Source organism: Tachypleus tridentatus, chromosome 13, assembly GCF_004210375.1.
Source record: "Tachypleus tridentatus isolate NWPU-2018 chromosome 13, ASM421037v1, whole genome shotgun sequence".
Classification (NCBI taxonomy): domain Eukaryota; kingdom Metazoa; phylum Arthropoda; class Merostomata; order Xiphosura; family Limulidae; genus Tachypleus; species Tachypleus tridentatus.
In genome coordinates, this window is record NC_134837.1 from 245,794,281 (window position 1) to 245,814,457 (window position 20,177).

At 31.1% G+C, this 20,177-nt stretch overlaps 1 protein-coding gene and 1 long non-coding RNA gene across 3 annotated transcripts in view; one reads left to right on the forward strand and one right to left on the reverse strand.

Moving 5' to 3' along the window:
• Positions 1–20,177, forward strand: part of LOC143237279 (paired box protein Pax-6-like) — a 114,705-nt gene that overhangs the window by 64,175 nt on the left and 30,353 nt on the right. For both annotated transcript variants that reach the window (XM_076476351.1, XM_076476352.1), the window contains 2 exons: positions 12,908–13,060; positions 14,808–14,963. In XM_076476351.1, the coding sequence (XP_076332466.1) occupies positions 12,908–13,060; positions 14,808–14,963 (309 nt within the window). The remainder of the gene's footprint in view (positions 1–12,907; positions 13,061–14,807; positions 14,964–20,177) is intronic.
• LOC143237280 (uncharacterized) overlaps positions 1–20,177 on the reverse strand; it is a 94,856-nt gene that overhangs the window by 58,830 nt on the left and 15,849 nt on the right. The gene's annotated exons all lie outside the window — the stretch shown is intronic.

The window sequence follows — 20,177 nt, forward strand, 5'->3', positions numbered from 1 at the left end:
GACATATTAATAATAGACTGGGATATTAAATAATTTCTGGACCTGTACTTGTAATATTACACTAACTTGTTTTAAAATAGATATGTCGGATACGGAATTTTTATGTAAGACTCACTACTTTGAAGAATTAATTTCACAAAGAATTTTGAGATGGGTACACTTAAGATTAACACAAGCTTAAGAACTCATTTTAAAATAACTTTGTGAGTATAAACTGTATTTATTAACATGCAAAACAAAAACATTTGATATATATACAAGTAGTTTTAAAAGAAAAACTTCTCAACAACACTGCTTGATTATTATTTGTGCCACCATATTGCTTTGACGAGTTTCAATAATGGTGGCACAGATAACTTAATTAAGCAGTGTTGTTGATGGCAAGACCTTTTGTTTGACGTTAATAGTAATTTCAAATCCGAGTGCGCAAGTCTGTAGATTCTAACAGTTTTCTACTTGTTTTGACGAAGAAACGCATGTAAAAGTTATCTAAAAACCCAACTTGAAATTTTTATTTATAGAAAAGAATGAAAATCTACCAATACTAAATAACTTCAGAGACCTTGAAAAAACATATAACTTTTTAATTGTTAGGTTAAAATAGTAATTAATAGGGAAAGGTAGGGAAATATTTCTTCCCCATTGAACAAGTAAATTACTTCACATTGGCGGTATTCGAGTCAAATATTATTGAAAAATGATTTTATTGCTTTTTAATTTTCATAATGACGTATACAGTCTGATAACTGATTTCGGGATTTTGCTAAAGTCATTTAGGGGCCTAATTCTGTGCACATGCTCGAATATTTCTTGTTTTCAACAAGCATATCTCGTCGAAAACATATTGTGCTAACTATTATAATACACTATTTGGTAAATAACAATTATCTCTAATGCTGAAAGTAAAAAAAAAAAAATTATACTAACTGGTTGTTTTTAATTATTTTTTATTATATTCGAATACATCATTCAATGCAATCTGTATTATTGAGACACAATTTTAAAGTGTTTACAAGAGACACTTAATGAATAGCTATATCTAAAGAGAGTACCATCAAGTCGATGTATCCCGGAAGGCTCTACAAATCAGTTGTATTTATTTTATTTTGTGCTATAATTGTAAAAATAACAGCATCTTTTACATAATATGACTAAATCATTCGTCATTTTTCAGAGATTAAAACATTTCCTAAGATGACAAAGTAATTAATTACCATATAAATGAAAGATCTCTTCAAGCTATAAGCTTAAAAATCAAGTTATATTAAATTGTTGGAATCAAAAGTCCATTCACATCATGTGGTATAACAACGTGTATTTTTTCACGTCGTGCGCACTAGAATTTTTAGTAGCACCAAATATAATAGCAGATTCTGTTACTTATGGAGTCACCACCGCTTTCGTTACATTGTAAAGGTAGTATACAACAAAAGATCTATCGATATAGGCTGAAGGAAGAGGGTTGGGCGTAGCCAAATGGTTAGCGCGAGTCCATAGTTCACGGTTCGTTGCCGCAAAAATGCGCTCCGGACTTTCGGGACGTAGGTGTACTGCAAGAGTGACAATTCCCTTTATTATTTGGTCAATCAAGAGTAGTCCAAGATGTGGTGGCGATTACTGTTGACTGGTTGCCCTCCTTCTTGTTTAGCAATTCAAAATTAAGAACGACTAAACTCAGTTCTTTGTCAAGCTGTGGAAGAAACCTTGACCATAGCAAATTAACTAGAATAGACATTTAAATACTATCACTCAAAAAAGGTATGCGATAATAGCAAGTTTGCATTGTTTGACTGATTTTGCAATGCGATATATATATATATATATAAATTCATAATTTTCTTTTACAAAAAAATCATCACACTTTCCAGCCGTAATCCAAAAACCATGACGAAGATTGCCTGTGACAATAGCACCCAAAATCGTTGGGAATATCTCATCTATCAGACAAAATCCAAAGAGCAGATGAAAAACCAGTTATCAGTCATGGAAAATTGATTAATGATACAGAGTTGAGGCTTACACCCACAACGCCTCGATTTTTACTGCCTTTCTCTGTCTACGGCCAGTTGTGGGGAGGTAGATATTTTTAAAGGAGATGTATTGAAGTCAAAAGTAGAATACTAACCACCCTAAAAATTCTACTACTACATGTTACTGCCAATCTCCTTTCTTTTCTGAAAACGACATATTTTATAAAAGATCTTAAAACAAGAAATGTTATAATATATTTTAAAAATAACTGTAAAACCTACCTTAAATATTTTTCTTTTGTTATGTATTATAATTTATTCCGGACGAGTTTCCGATTTATTATATTACGATTTAAAATAGCCGTAAATTTTAACTTTAAGTTAATTAAATGTTAATATGTATCAAATGTATGATATTTTTCAACATCGATACATATAATTTTCTTTCTTAATACGAATATATTTTAACATACAAAAAACAATGCGATCTGTAATAAGAGTTAAAACAACTATTAGTTTATATACGAGAGTTTTACAAACTTACACTCTTTACTGAATCTTCTATGTGGTCTAGAACAAAAATTAATTCTGAGTTAATACTGTTACACCTCGCTTAAACTAGCATTGTCTTTTCTTGGCTGGCTTCATACCGCTTACATGCTAACTTTTTACTGACGAAGATATCTAATGTCCTCGTAGAAATATTAACATCCGAGATTAATTCACTGAAGTTGAATGGTTTGTAATGTTCAAAATCTATAAACGTTTCTGGTCAAATTCTAAAGTTGTTTTTTTTCAACTAATAAGCGTTAACCATAATTTTAACTTCCGAGGCTTACCAACTGCAGCTCACCAACAGTATTCTCTTACTCTCTTTCGGCTAGAATAATAATAAACCAATTAGGCGAGATTTTGAAATGTTCAACAATATTTGAAGATACGCTAGTGTTCTTATAAAACATATTTTATTGAATTCTACTTTCAAGAATCTTCTACAAATTTAGAGAGTAGGCTGGAGTTGCGCAATACACATCCAACAATATACATCACATGCATCACAACTGAAACAAGCAAAGAAATTAAAAAAAATGCATAACATTAAATCCGTTACACTTTTTTAAACATTATTCAAGTAGAACACGGGAAAATTGATACAAGTACAGCTACTTGAAGTTAGTTTTTCAAATTTCATGTATACTGAAACAATTTTAATGTTAAATGTTGAAGGTAGCTTACTACCTCTGGTGACAAAAAGGATTTATTCTCTCATTGACTATTTATCTGTAATGTATTTTCAAATTTGTTATAAAACCTTGCAAAAAGCTCTTTTATTTGCCAGTATTTGTAACCACCATTTTCTATTTTGGTTATAAATAATATAAAATTTTGCATAAAGAACTTAGTGTTATTGCAAACAGTTAAAAATATTTTTAATTGTGAAACAATGATAACTTATAGCATCATACGTGGAACTACACTAGTGTGGATGGATATACCGAGGATGGGAAAATTAAATACACTTCTGTTATCAAAAATACTCAGTTGCACTTTACCATTTATTAATTTAATATCTAAATCTAGATAATTAGCATATACGTGATAACTGTTACTTTGTTCTGTTTCAAGTTCTTTTGGATATGTTAAACTTAGTGAAAAGTACTAGTTATTTATACCAATTAAATCAACTTTATAACGAAAAGTATATTTATGCTATATACGATTTGAAACCTGTTTTATAGATGCATTTTCATTAAAAAATACAAATTGGCTATATTTAAAGAGCGGTTAGCTTCAATTGGATTGTTTGAATTTCGCACAAAGCTAACCGTCCCTAATTTACCAGTGTAAGACTAGAAGGAAGACAGCTAGTCATCACCACCCACCGCCAACTCTTGGGCTACTTTTTTACCAACAAATAGTGGGATTGACCGTGATATTATAACGCTCTCACAGCTGAAAATTTGAGCATGTTTGGTGTGAGGGGGATTTGAACCCGCGATCCTCAGATTACGAGTCGAGGGCCTCAATCACCTGACCACGCCGGGCCAGTTCCAATTGGAATATCCACAGTTTGTTTATATAACTGCATATAAAAATTACTATTATAGACACAGAAATGAAGAATGTTTTTATGCTGAATTTTAGACAATTTATATTTAGAAATATTTGTTTCTAAGTATAAAATTCTCGAACAGGTATTTAAAAACACTTATTAGATCTTTTAGATATATTTTAGTGAAATGGTAATTAGAAACATTCTTAGTCCTATTTGAAATACTTAAATTATTTATACATGTCAAAACCAGAATAGTATTTTTAATAATCCAAACGTATTCATCTGAATTATTTAAACATATTGTTTTTATTTTTTTAAACACAACATACAGAATATTATTAAGAGTAATTAATACAGATTTAGTAACTGTAATTAAATTATTTGTTATGAATTTGAATTTAATGGGATTTTTATGCAATTTATGATCTGCATAAAAATAGTACACGAGAAGATGAAGAGTCTATATGTATATTCTATTTTTATGGCCTTCTTTATATTAGTAACCATATTATTATTTTTAAGTACTTTTGCTAAATATACTTGTATTATTAATTTCTTCAACTAGAATTCATACACAAGGTGGTTTTTTTACAAATAAATCCGTAATTGCAATATGCTTTATCAAAAGGAATAATAATAAACTATTTTGGCACCTTCTTTATTTTATTTTTGAATATGTGAAAGAAGTATCAATTTTATATTTAGTAAGATTTAAATTTCTTAAACGATTTTTAATGACATTTATAAAATACTGTTTTCATTAAAAAACAAACGTGGAAGAATAATGTATGAAAGGAAAACTGTCATATTTTCTGATTATATTCCCAAAAGTCAACTTATTTATGTTGTTTTTGATAAGCTCGTGCTTCATAATATCGTTATATCTTACAACCACCATATCAGAGAAAATTTTAAGAGATAATATATAATTAACCATGTTAACACCACTAGTCGGCTGAAATTATGTGCAACTGCACCCCTCAATTGCTCATCGGCAAGTTTGACTTTTGAAAACTAGCCCATTGTGTAGCTTTTTACTTAACGACAAATAAACAATATATGTAATACATGATTTCTACGTTTTCGCCCACCAGTGGCACAGCGACATGCCTATGGACTCACACCACTAAAATTGGGTTTCGATACCCATGGTAGGCAGAGCACAGATAGCCTATTGTGTAGCTTTGTGCTTAATTCTAAATAAACAAACACTTAGTTGTCAATTAATTTTTAGAAGCTGGTACATAGTTTACATACCTTATTTGTTTTTTTCAAAAAAATCAGTACGTCTAAGGGCTTATAAACACTAAAAATAAGGTTTTAATACCAGTGGTGAAATCAATCCATTGTTTAACTCTGTGCATATAAACAAGCTAACATATTATATACAACTAAATTAATTTCAAAATAACTTTATAGTTGTTAGCTATCTCTTTGTTATTTGTTACTATTCCAACGTTTAAATTTTTGTTGGTTTATTTAAACTTGAAGGAACATTTGAAATCAGGGCATTATTTGCCGTTTCCTGATTTATGCACGCCACAGAGATGGCAGCTAGTGAACAGTATCAATCGCCAAATTTTGAGCGACTTCCGTCTGATAAAATAATGAAAGTTGACCATCGAAAACGTATCCACAGCCTCAGAGCAAGGAACAATATTTTTTGCTTTGTTTTTTGCAGTAATGAAACGGGAACAATAGACTTACACATCCAGATTCCAGTATGCTAATTAATTCCTGGGTCACGGTCGTCCTTAGTCAAAACTTAGTTAGTTAACAATTTATTTAATGTTTTGTTTTTCATCTTATTGAAAACTAACGATAGTTTAGATGCAGAAATATTCTTGTGTAATTGTTATTTGGCCAGTTTTTGTACTTTTATTTTCTTATGGTGAACTAAAAAAATATATATGAAATAAATTCACGCAACGCAGCACACAGTAAACAGGTTTGGCCACGTTCAGAACTTCATTGACAAAGCTTTCAACCTTCTTTTACGACTTGCATCGGTTTAAAATGTTTCATGACTGAGAAAGGTTTGGAAACTTGTTAATAAGGCTTTTCTTCTACTTAAGCGTGGAAAAACTGGTTTTTACCTTGTATTCACGATTTTTCTCGCGTTTAGACGATAGCTTTGCAAAAAGCTAGAGTTTCATTAAAACTGTGAATATACGTATGTCTGGATTATCAATAGTAAGATGATATACACAAATTAAATATAAAAATAATACTTATTGTTATACCATAATTGGTTCGGCATGGCCAGGTGGTTAAGACACTCAACCTCCAGTCAAAGGGTCGAGGGTTCGTATATCCGTCACACCAAACATGCTCACCCTTTCAGCCGGGGGAGCCTTATAATGTGACGGTCAATCCCACTATTCGTTGGTAAAAGAGTAGCCCAAGAGTTAGCGGTGGGTGGTTATTACTAGCTGCCTTCCCTCTAGTCTTACACTGCTAAACTAGGGACGGCAAGTGCGGATAGTGCTCCTGTAGCTTTGCGCGAAATTCAAAACAAAAAGAACCAAAAATATTCCATAATTAAATAAAAATTGATATTTCAGCTATATGGATTTGTCGTAAGCCATGGCTGATTAATATAAATAGTTATGTAGAGCGAAGAATTTTATACGAATAGGTAGATGCGCATAGACAGTTTGTTTATTTTGAATTTCGCGTAAAGTTACACGAGGCTATCTGCACTTGCCATCTCTAGTTTAGCAGTGTAAGACTAGAGGAGAGGGAAGGCAGCTAGTCATCACCACCCACCGCCAACTATTGGGCTACTCTTTTACCAACGAACAGTGAGATTGACCGTGACATTATAATGCCCCCAGAGCTGAAAGGGCGAGCATGTATGGTGAGACGGCGATTCGAACCCGCAACCCTCAGATTACGAGTCGAGCGCTCTAACCACCTGGCCATTCCGGATCGCACATAAAGAGAGAAGTATTGTCATTTTTAACCTCAGAGGTACCTTTTGCGCACATGGGCTAAGCGATCATACTATCCATAACTAAAAGGGCGAAACCTAGACAGAGAGTTATTGTTATTTTAGCCAATAGCTATACAATGAGCTATTGCAAAAAGAATCGAACTCCAGACTGTAACGTTACAAGTCCGGATACTTACTGCTTGCTCGTCAGAGAAAATAAATATAAAATGTTATATTCGTTTACAGACTATGTGATTTGCGCAAAATGTAACTATGACATTAGTGGTCATGTTTATTGAAACATGGTATAAGTGAAAATGAGTAGTTTGTGGTTATGTAAAATGTTTTCTTTTGGAACGTATAATAGTGTTGTAGATCCAGTTTCTAAGATGGTTAAGTATTGCTAGCTTAAAATTAAGATTTGGCTCAAACTGATTTGGATTTTATTTGTCTTTATGATCATTATCAAGCGTAGCTGATTTTTTTTTTATCGTCGAATTAGAATGCATTTTTCAAACACAAAGGACTCGGCAAGACACTCAATTTGTAATCCGAGGGTGGCGGGTTTGAATCTCCCTCACACTAAACATGCTTGCCCTTTCAGCCGTGGGGGCGTTATAATGTAATGGTCAATCCCACTATTCATTGGAAAAAGAGTAGCCCAAGAGTTGACGTTGGATTTTAATGACTAGTTACCTTCCCTCTAGTCTTACACTGCTAAATTAGGGACGGCTAGCGCAGATAGCCCTCGCGTAGCTTTGCGCGAAATTCTAAATAAACCAAACCACACACAAAGAAAACCGAAATCCCATATCACAGATTAAAGAACATGACAGTGACAAAAAGTATTGAAAAAAGGTGTCGTTGTACTATGAATTTTTATGCACATTTTATAGAATTAATCTCATATAACACGAACCTAATTTGTTCTTGCCTAAATCGATCTATTTAATAGTATATTTCTGCAACATGAAATAATTATGTGGTTGACTTATTAAGTTATTTTATCAATTTTTTATATTTTTTCACTTACGTCCTTTTTATGCTATGAATATATCCCAATTACTTTGAATACAGACACATACTTTTACACCAATACAAAAAATGACGTTGATAAAAGGTCATGAAAAGTAAAATTCCAGCAATCAAAGGTAGTGGCGCAGTTTTACAATGCATTTTGAGTAAGAAGTCGTTTGGCTTTTGCATTTAAATTAAGGTATTTGTGTTTAATAAATAAAAGTAATTGTCATAATTGATTATGAATCTCACTTTCTTTGTTTTGCGCACCCTATGGTTGTTTATTTGTATTTTGGTGGTTTGGAATATTTTATTTTTTGTATGTTTTTGTGGTTTAATATATTTTTCTGTGAAAATTTATAGTTTACGCTTATGTGAACTACTATGTTGTTTTGTGACATGATGAAATTTTATTAATACAAAAAGTTACTTAACTTTTTCTATTTTAAATATTTTTATTTCTAACTTCATTCAGTTGTTTCTAGACACGTTGTCAAAATTAAGACAATATAATCAGATGGTCTATTAAGATAATAAAGTAAACACCGGTAACTAACTTTATTTATTTCTTTGTTTAACTTGTATAACATCACTAAATTTTTTTATTATATAAACACATCTATTATTGTTTTTTCTCTTCTTATTCGATTTCAAAACAAGCACACACCCACACACAAGCTTACATTAATATATATTTACACACATAGTACTAACTGGTATACCCTTCCCCTGGAAGGAAGCTACTTCAATTCAAGAATAATTAAAGGCTATTTTAGAACATGAAAAGTTGTTTCCCTGATATTTAATTATCAGCAAACGCAAAACCATAATAGAAACTGCAAAACACAAAATGTGAAACCTCATACTTACATACTCGTATATCTCTGAATCCAACAAACTTTCATGCCAAATTCGGTAAAAAAACACCAACAGGGGTCAAAGTAGTGGTAAAAAAACATCTATAAAAGCCACACAATGCAAAAACTGAAAATTTGTATTTGTCTCCATGAATCTCCATACCAAATTTGGTGAGGGTCCATCTACAAGGGACGAGGTAGTTACATGGACATATAACAGACAATACTATTATAGTTATACAGATATATAGTAAATTGATTTAATTCTTCAAGTTATATCACTAGAATCAGCAACTAGAGATCTAATTGCTAGAACGGATAAGTTTGTTTCGGAAATTTAGGGCAAAGCTAAAGCAAAAGCTATTTGCGCGTAACCATCTCTAATGTGCAAATTCCTAGATTTCTCTTATGTGACGGAACAACGGGATTTGCTCGTCCCTCCTGTAGCGTACCCACGGTCGTAAATTGGGGAGAACATTTTTGCTGCAACCAGACAGAAATATTTAACCTATTTCTATGTATTAGGAGTTTCTGACAAGACGCCTTATGTTGAGTCTGAATATATTGCCATTCTGGTTGAAAACTCGAGTACCATTAGATACGATTCTCTAGAAATTAATATCCCCAGTCGTTAACGATAAAATAATAAAAGTAAAGTAATTCGATCACTACGTATGTCTGTAGGCATATTAAAACAGTGACCTAGTGATTGTTTTCATATATAGATATGACACTATAAAAACCAAAACTAAGAAACAAGCCATTTTAATGTAGCACTTCCTAAGAAAGTAATATGATACATTTTATTGTTTTTTTTTCTTTGTTTTTCATTGCTATATAAACAGAAATGAATTACCTTAATGTTAATTTACCTTAACTTATGTAATATTGAGTATAACTTTAAATGTCTGACATTCCTCCACCTCGTGGTAATTAAATTGTTGCTCAGTTCAATATTGTATGATGCAATGTTTCGATAATTGTGTGTCTCCTTGAATAATGTGTACATTGCTGTAATTAACTGAGACAAATTAGTTTTAAGTTTCGGTAAATTAAAGCTAACTACCAAATAAAATCGATAGTTGCTTTTAAACACAATATTGTTTAATTAAAGTATTTTGTTCTATTATTTAAAAACATAAAATATAACATCATTAACAATTTATATGAACATATTAACTTTTTTCACTTCACGTCATCAAAATACAGTTTAGAAATTATACAAGCGTTTTATAAATACACATTTCAAAGTGTTCTACAAAATATTAAAACAATAAGTTCATTAAATAGATCAGAACTGAAAAACAATGTGTAAATGTAACAATGTCAAATTGGATGGAAAGCTATAGATTAGTAGTTTGATACTCTTTTAATAACACCTGATATGATGTTCGTCCAGATTTGGATAATCAGTTTGCTTCTAAGTCTACATATTAATATCACAATCAAAAGTAATATATTTAGAATAAAACAAGAGTATCCAATAAATAGTAACATTTAAGTAATAACACAATTTAATGAAACTAAATACAGAGAACGATGGAGCATGTCATCATTTACCAAACAAAAACACTAGTCGTATGCTCCAGAAATTCATACAAATAACCAGTACAATATATGTAAATATACTTATACGTTTTTATGTATTTGTATTAGTGACTATCCAATAAGAAAAAATTGAATAAGAAGTTTTAAAAAAGCCAAAGAATCGTGAATAAAAGCACTCCATCTTTCTATTAAGAGAACGATTTGCGTTTTTTGATAATTTCAAATAAAAAGAAATAGTTATGTAACTTTAAAATATTGCTCAGTCTAATAAATTTGTTTCAAAAGATTTCAATAAAATATATGACGTAAAAATTATATTAAATTTTTCTCTGTTCTACTATTCCAAGGATTACAAGTTATAAAATTATTTAACGTAAGCAGAAGACATTCTGAATAGACTGATTCTGTAAAACTTGTTTCGATTAATTAATATAAAAATTTAAAGTTAACTTTCATCGAGTTTGGACCAAGAAAAAAGGTGAATAAACTTCTAGGTATGTTACCTGACCAGATATATTACATCAATGTGTATCTAGTGAAATCCACCTTGAATGTAATACTTGGCAATCTAAAATGTGTTAGTATGAAGGCAAATATCAATTCTCCAAAATGATATATCTTTAAAAATCTAAAAGTTTGGTTCGTATTTTAACTTGCATTGAATTTTTTGTTTTCAATCCAGTTCATTTCATTTTTAATATGGGAATTAGAGATATCTAGGTGTTTTATGGTTGAAAATTCTAGAAATATTGAATATATCATGTCCTTAGTTCATGTACGAGGTATTTACAGACCATCTAACCAAAATACTTAGTACTTTGTGACGTCAATGATTGACGTAGTTCTTTCTTAAACGACTTTCTGTTCAACTACTCCGCCCTTCAAGAATCAGAAACAACACATCACTTTCAACATCGAATAAAAGATGGATTAAACTATCCTAGTTCATAAGTAATGAAGTCTTGTAAATCACGCAATATTCTTGCTCCAGCATAGGAAAGGCTATAATAGACGTAAACAATATTTGATTGGCCTATTCCTCGAAGCCACCGTAAAACAGATAACTAGGGCTGAAACTAGCAACCAAAGTCCACGCTTCCCTCACCCAATCATTTGGCGAATGTATAGATTCATGGGTATTGATCCAGTCTCAGAAGCGCGTAGATGATAAGCGACAAGCATATATTTGTTCTTTTGGCATGGCTTCATATTCACGTCAACGCCATATTGGGAACGTAGTTATAAAAATATCGGAATTGATCATTTCTTCTGGAACTAGTCCTGTTTGTTGATGTGTTGAGAGGATGTCTGTTTATTTTATTTTAAGGACTTTCTCAGATGCCTCCACTTAATATATATTGAAATCGGCAAAAATGGGATAAAATATATTTACATCTGAATAAAATAACAAAACACATGTGAGATTGCCTGCTTACTGATTTATCAATTTCGCTAAAATTTAGGCTGTTATTGCTTCTCTAATAATGCAATCTCATAAGTTAATAACGCGTTTATTATATTTTTTTTCTGATTTATATGTACATTGTAACAATGTAATTTTTTTTTTATACAAATGATATCTTATAATTTTCCAGTAGGACAATGCTATGGTATTTCAGGCCAGATTGGTCAGTTATTCTCAGGCAAAGATTAAAAATGTAGTTTAGCATTGTTTCTGCTATTATTATAGACCACTTTTAGTTTTTGTTTGCATGCGGCAATAATTTCTTGTTAGTCATTCCTTGTTTTGGTGAAAGATATTTGTTAATGGTTATTCGAATAGCCTTCGTGAAGAACTGAGATGGCAGTGCCTTGCTTTTGAATGAAAATTAAAAGTAATTCCGTCGAATGAGTTGTAATATGTTAAGTGATTACTGCAATTTAACTGTCAGAACACTGTTGCCAGGTTCCAGTTGGTACTCTAACTTTGTGCACAAATATTACAAGGAATATTCGCGAGAAAACACATTGCAACTCTTTATGCTTAGAAACCTAAAAAACTCATTTCACTGTTGTCTTTTAAAGGTATACTCAAGTAATTACCTTAGTAAACTCAGTCTTTGAAAATCCAACTTTCTTTATCAGTAAAGTGTGCTTTAATAGCCATACCCAAGAGCAATGTATCGAATAACGTATTATAATATGCACGAATTCACCTTATTGCAAGATGACTCTTTGCAGAAAACTACTCCAACACTGAGCAGTGAAATCAAAGCAGCATAAATGCCTACAGGTGTCAAACTACTATGAAAACAGGTACTAGATATTTCAGGGATTTTTTTCCTGTGTAGATTAGAATATATCGTAATGATATTTGAAATGATATCACTATACATTCTACAGATAATAAAATAACCACAAAATGTGGTTCGGATAATCTTCTCTATCACGTACTTTAACTTTTTTTACATTTACATTTTCTTATTGTTTTAGCCGGAAGTTCGACTTGCAACTATTGTTATCCCCCCCCCCCGATGTCTCTCACTTCATGTCTTGAATTTTCTTTATTGTTTATATCTAATAGGTAGCCTCAATCCGATGTACTTAACTTCTCGATTAAGCGAAACCCTGGCGCCACCTAGGGCATTATCTTCTGAATATTCTCCTTACGGACTTCGCCCTTATGATTTTGCACGCCACCTTCTGACGTCACAAACTGCAGTCAGTAAAATATTAGGTATGTGAAAGTCTCAATTTTATGCTATGTACATTGTTTAATATTAGATGAAGTTTAAGTAAAGTATATTTAAATTTAAGCTAAGCTTCTTCATAAAAATTAAACACAAATTTTCAAGTTAAAATTCTCACTTTTTTATGGAATTTAAAATTTGACATTAAATAACAAATTATTTTTTAAAAAATACCACGAGTAGATAACATTATTGTAATATATTATAGTTGTTGTTCTACTTAAAAAGCACTCAAGAGGCTCAGCAGTAAGTTTTAGGGCTTATAATGTTTAAATTCGAGTTTCGATACATACGGTGGGCATACCATATATAGCTTATCGCGTAGCTTTGCACTTGTAAGCAAACTAAAATCAGTTTCTAAACGATTGCTAACCACATTCATTCTGTAATTCATGAAAAGTAATTAGTCCGTGTAATTTCAATCAATAGACTGAATAACTAGAAATATAACATGGAATTTACACATCCAACACCTTGTGTGTAGTTGATATAGTGAAACAATGTTAGTAAACTGCTTGTGATAAAGTAAGTTAAGACAGAACATATCTATCATACAAAACATCACACATTATACTCGTCGGAATGTTACAATGTATTTTTAAAAAGCAAACAAAATAATTAGCCAAAACTTCTTCTCTCTGTGACAAGTTTAAACTTATAACCGGAGAAAAACAGTCTATCAAATTAGTGTGTTGCTCTTTTTCATAGTTGTTGAGATAACATTTCTACCTGTTCTGGGAATAGCACCAAGAAATTTTAAATATATATATATATGTCTTGGATATTTTCTCGTGATGGCGCAGCTAACTCGAGAAACAAGAGTGATAAACAATGCACGTGGTTTTACCACAAGTTCGTCGTGTGTGTGCGTGGAAAATGTAGCCTAACTGACATTGAATCACAGACATCTATTTAAATTGCCAAAAATATATACAATTATTTCCAAGTCGTACAGTTCACACTCACAGTACTAATAACAAAATTAGGGCCTGGCATGGCCAAGCGTGTTAAGGCATGCGACTCGTAATCTGAGGGTCGCGGGTTCGCATCCCGGTCGCGCCAAACATGCTCGCCCTTTCAGCCGTGGGGGCGTTATAATGTTACGGTCAATCCCACTATTCGTTGGTAAAAGAGTAGCCCAAGAGTTGGCGGTGGGTGGTGATGACTAGCTGCCTTCCCTCTAGTCTTACACTGCTAAATTAGGCAAGGCTAGCACAGATAGCCCTCGAGTAGCTTTGTGCGAAATTCAAAAACAAACAAACAATAGCAAAATGTTTTATAATCGCTAAAGTTTAACCTTTCTTAAAGTATAACTTCTGAAAAATCATATCTTAGAATCGTCGCTTTGTGCTTCAAGTCCCTTTTTATGTATACAGTTTGTCCCACATACACGTTCTATTTTGCCATCTTTTCAAGACGGCAAAATATATATATATATATATATGTAGTTATCCTTCATCAAGCAGAATTACATAATTACAGTGCCTGAAATAATCAAAAGTGTTATAAACATATATTTCTCTTTAAAGTCACTTTGGCAAATAAGAATACGAAATTATTGTCTTCGTAACTATGTATTCTTTTAAACTTTATTTACTAACAACTTAAGATAAACGACCAGTAAAATTACTTCATTTACAATATTAAAAAAACAACAACATAATTTTAAAACTGTACGATTTTCAACTTCCTTCTACTATATTTTTCAGAATGAAAACTTATTTCTTTATGTAGGACGATACTATGAAACAGGATCCTTACGACCAGGTGTTATAGGAGGAAGCAAACCAAAGGTAGCAACTCCAGCGGTAGTATCTAAAATAGAGCAGTACAAGCGAGAAAATCCAACAATTTTTGCTTGGGAAATCAGAGAACGTCTCATTTCTGAACGTAAGTAATATATTTCAGGCTTCTATATCAATTACTTTAGATTCAATCTCTTTTAAAACATCAATAGATATTGATTATCGTATCTCATGTCAATCAATATCTGTAATTGTACAGTTAGAGAAAGAAGACAAAGCATATAGGTAATCTAAGTAATTTCCTTACCAAGATTTTGTTTTTGAAAAGAGCGAACACTAAAAGGTGATATTTTAGATGAATTAAATCAATGGTTCAGTTATTCGTCAATTAATTATTTCTGTGACCAGAAGGAGTTTTTTTTTTTACCCATTGTGTAAAACATATAAAGAGATATTTGATTCTTCTGAAACGTTCCAAGTGAAGAAATGGCGAAGCAAATTTTGGTTAACCATTTTGCAAAATTGATATATTTTGAATTTGAAATATAATCAATGAATACGAAAATTACAAAGAAAATATATAAATAAAACATGTCCTCATCCTAAATAATAGCCCATTTATTTTGAAACTTTAAAGGTAAATGAGAGATACTGCCTATCAGGAAAAGTTTATTTGTAATATATATAAGTATTTTTCTTTTTTAATGACTGGCAGATTGGGTAGTGAGCTTAGGTGTTCAGACTGCTTATCAGAAAATGTCTGAGAAAGGGAATAAAAAACATTATACCCGATAACAATTTCATTTTTCTGATTAATACGGATAAACCTAATTGAGTTAACGCTTCTGATCGTATGATGTATACATAATAACGACGATCAGAAACTTCATGGTTTTAAGAGGTTTGTATTTAAATTAATTTCACAAAGCATATTTACGGCTGTAGTGCAAAGAAATATTTCAAAAAATGTTAAAATAAATAGTGAAAGATAATTCTTAATATTATTTCTTCGTAACTGTGTAATATTAGCTCGATGTATTATGGTAAACATTCGTCATCTTTGTCTTAAAGAATAGCTCTACATATAGTATAGCAGTCACTATTAGTTATATTTGAATATACTTACGTCTTTTTTTTGGTTGGAAAGATACTTTTCTTCTTTTTTTTTACCAGACTGAACACATGTTCAAGCTCAGAATTATACGCATACTAATATATTTTATAGATTATTTCTATGTAGTTAAAAATTTAATTTTAAAGAGAAGATAATGTTTTAGCACATGATAGTAAGCCATACGGTAATTTATGAGAAGCATTTTGATACAACTGAAAAATGTTTTATTTTAGTTGAAAATGCAAACATTCCCATGTTTGCTTGATTGCCGAAATTATTTTGTTAGCCCCTTAATTTGTATTTTTATTTTTTGCTAGATAATTGAACAGAGTACCTTTCCAAATAAGGTTTTTCTTATCTAAAACGCAACGAGCACTCAGCCTGACTTACATAGAGTTTTATTTTATAATGTGTCAGTTTGTCTGCGTATTCTAAGTAACACAAAAAAGAATTAAATAAAATGTTCCTCAGTGCATCTATTTACGTTCCTTCAAGAGGCACATTTCAAACATAAGTTCTGTTTCTTAGCTAATATTCTATAAAGAGTTAAGGAAAAAAAGAATATGATATATAATAATGAGTGAAACTTTGTGCATGAAGAATCTTTATCATTTTTATTTATCCTTTGATGTGTATATATATATACACACACACCTATACACAATTGTGTGTGTATATATATATATATATTTCGCGAATCGAATCCCCGTCACACCAAACATGCTTGCCCTTTTAACCGTGGGGATGTTATAATGTGACGGTCAATCCCACTATTCGTTGGTAAAAGAGTAGCCCAAGAGTTAGCGCTGGGTGTTGATGACTAGTTGTCTTCCTTCTAATTTTCTAACACAGATAGCCCTCGAGTAGCTTTGCGCGAAACTCAAAACAAAACCAAATATGTATATTCCAGTGAAATTAGATAAATACATCCAAATTAAGCCAAATAAGTAAACAAAATCATGTATACATATATATATATATATACACACATGGGGCTACTGACATCAGAAACAAATCATGGTAATATGAAAAAATGTAAAGGCTAGTTTAAAAATATATTTTAAATTATTGTATCAATAACACATAAATATTCAAAATAAAGTTTATAGATCAAACGCTTTATATCTTCCATCACTTCTCTAAGTCCAACCCGCTTGTATTGAGGTTTAAATCAGACAGACTTTTAGTATTTAAGCCCCACAGGAAGTCGTCATTAACGTTAGTTTGAACGTGAATTACGTCGTGGCGTACTGCTGCGTAACCACCCACTAAAACGTTTTATTTAACATCTTAATCAGCATACTTCTGTAGTTGTCTTCATAAATCGTTTCCATAGGTAGGAAGTCGACTGTCCAATAAGTTAAAATTTTTATCATGACAAATAATTTAGCTCTCAGTAAATCTTTTAATAGCGTTTCTATAGAAATATTTTTTATACTTTTTCTACTAGTTGGAAAACTATATCCATGTGTTGAAACACTTCATTACACCTTCTATAAAAAATAAATTTCACCTAATAAATCTTAATCTTTATTAATTGCCATTTAAATTAGCAAATCCGATAGTAAGTTTTTATTGCAAAAAATACTATATGTATTTTAAAGTTACGCTATTTATTAACGTTTATTATTTTACCAGTTATTTGATAGGGTAAATAAAATATTCTATCCAAATAAAAGATAAATTGTAGAGTGCATTATTATCTTCAAAAATAAGAGGAAATGAAGTTGTGTCTGTTATATTTTGTGTTGTTTTCTTAAGATATCGCTCTCTTCAATGAATTAAGATTAGTTATTATGAAAGCAACAGATCTAAATCACTATTTTGCCCCCCGCACTTTATAAATTGTTGTTTGACATGAGAAGATTTGGTGTTTGATTTTCACCAAGACTAACGTTAATTGAGAAATGTAGTTAAAATATTTAACCATTAATCACAAGAGATTAACAAGAACTTCTTATGAGAAATTTTACTGAATTTAACAATATTGTATTGAAATTATATTGAAATTTTGACAATATACAATAATTAGATAAGAAAACAAGTAGAATATGAGTTTTACGTTAAATAGTTACCAATGTTGAGTTTGAGAAAAACTTACTCGTCAAGTTACAGTTATGGAGAATTTATTGCAAGAATTATGTTAATTATAAGGTAAATCTTTCAAAAGATATAAATCTCGAGTTAGAAAATTAAACCAAAAAATCAAATGGACAAAATTGCAGTTAAATGCTGTACTGATAACTTAATATAATAATTGCGGTTATTTAATCAAATAATATTATTTTATCATGTACTTATGTTTATTAAGTACACTACACTTTATCTTGAGAGCAAAGCTAGGGGAAATGCATCTACTCTTATCGTCCTTCATTTTTAAGTAATAACTAAAAGGAAAGCAGTTAATCAACACCATTACTGCAAATTTGTGGGCTACTTTAACTGAGTAGTAAGATTAACTGTAACATGATAACACCCCAAGGCTGAAAGGACGAGGATGTTCAGTTACGAGATTCGATCCAGCAATTCCCAGACTACGAGTCAAGTGCTTTACACAAATCAAACTTATCTATAATTCTGCAATATCATATAGGGATCGTGTATAATTGCGAAATACACTTTCACAAACAATTTCCGAAGATTATTAGGGAATTCCAATCTTTTAGTTATAAAACGAAAGAAATTATAAAAAGTTAATAAGTTGTATTTTGAACATTGTATAAGGCAATCGTAATAAAAGAAAATTGCCGTAGTTACCTTATCTATTAAGCACGTTTAAAGTAATACGATATTTACCATTGTTTTTTGTGACATACTGCAATAGTCTTCATCAAGGAGTGTCCATGTCTTTTGAATTTTATATTAAAAATAATAATTCGTATGATACTTTCCCCCATTAGCAATGTAAACATCAATTCATCGATTAATGATTTGCAACGACTTTTATATAAACTATTTTGAAAAATAAGTCGAGACTTACACCGTAAAAATGTGCCCTGCTATAAGGTCTGCATGAGAGATCCAGATACTACGTTCTTGAACACGATTAACAATTGTTTGGATGACTGTCTTTAGTACACGTTTAATTAACAGTCTCTTATCAAAACTATAATAAATGAGAACGATCACTCCCTCTGATAGGTTCACCGAAAGCTTTCTCAGTCTTCACAACAAATAATATTTCATCCTCTTATCTTTTGATTAAAATTACTTTCATTTTAAATAGTCGACATAAATCTTTCGTTATCTTCAAAACCACGCAATTTTTGTCTAATACTTTCATCAGTCTTAGTGATATGCATGTTGTCCTGTATGCAGATAATATGTAGCGAAAATGTGCCCGCAAAACTGTGTATAAATTAGAAACGTCGAATTTATGTTTAATCAAATAGGTATTATTTTCTTTTTCTTTTTTCGTCAGCAAGGAAAACAAGTAAGACATCATGTATTGGTTTTTAATAAAAAACACTTGTTCAAATCTATCAAATTATAAACTGTTATTTATAATGCTACAAAAACACGTGGTTCAAAGAAGTCTTGATAGAAGAGAGCTATTCTTCTACAAATTATTGTTAATATGATTTATTTTAAAATTAGAATTACTTGTAAAAATATTTAGAACTTTTAAATATTACATAGGTCAGAATATCCAAAGTGATGTATTATTAAATAAAGTTATATATAATGGCATCAAATACACCGATAAATACCAAAGACAAACAGACATATTCGTATGAGTTAAGGAAACGAAAATTATATGCTAGATATGGATAAAAACATTCAGTTATACAGATAAACAGAATATCTGATATATAGATGAATACGTACAATATGGTAATCAGAAGAACAAATATAAAATGTAAATTAAAAAAACGGAAACCAGATATATAAATAACTAGGATCAAAAACAGTATCAGATATATAATAGACGGTGTTTATGACGTGAAAGGGCAATTTATATGACACGTGGGCTGAACGCTAGGCCGGACACCTTAAAGTTCATGTATAACCTTCTATGATTAAGAACAGTCGGATATAAGGTGTGAAGCCACTAATAGTATCCCCAGCTTATATGATTGCATTTAATCGAATATCTGACTGTCACTTTTAAAACACGTTCACAGCTGAAGGCGTACAACGTATCCAGCGCTGTATTGCGAATCAGATTCTGTACCTCGAGATCCGCAGCTAGACACGCTAACCACTGTACGGATAAAACTGATAAAAAACGGAAATTAGATGTAT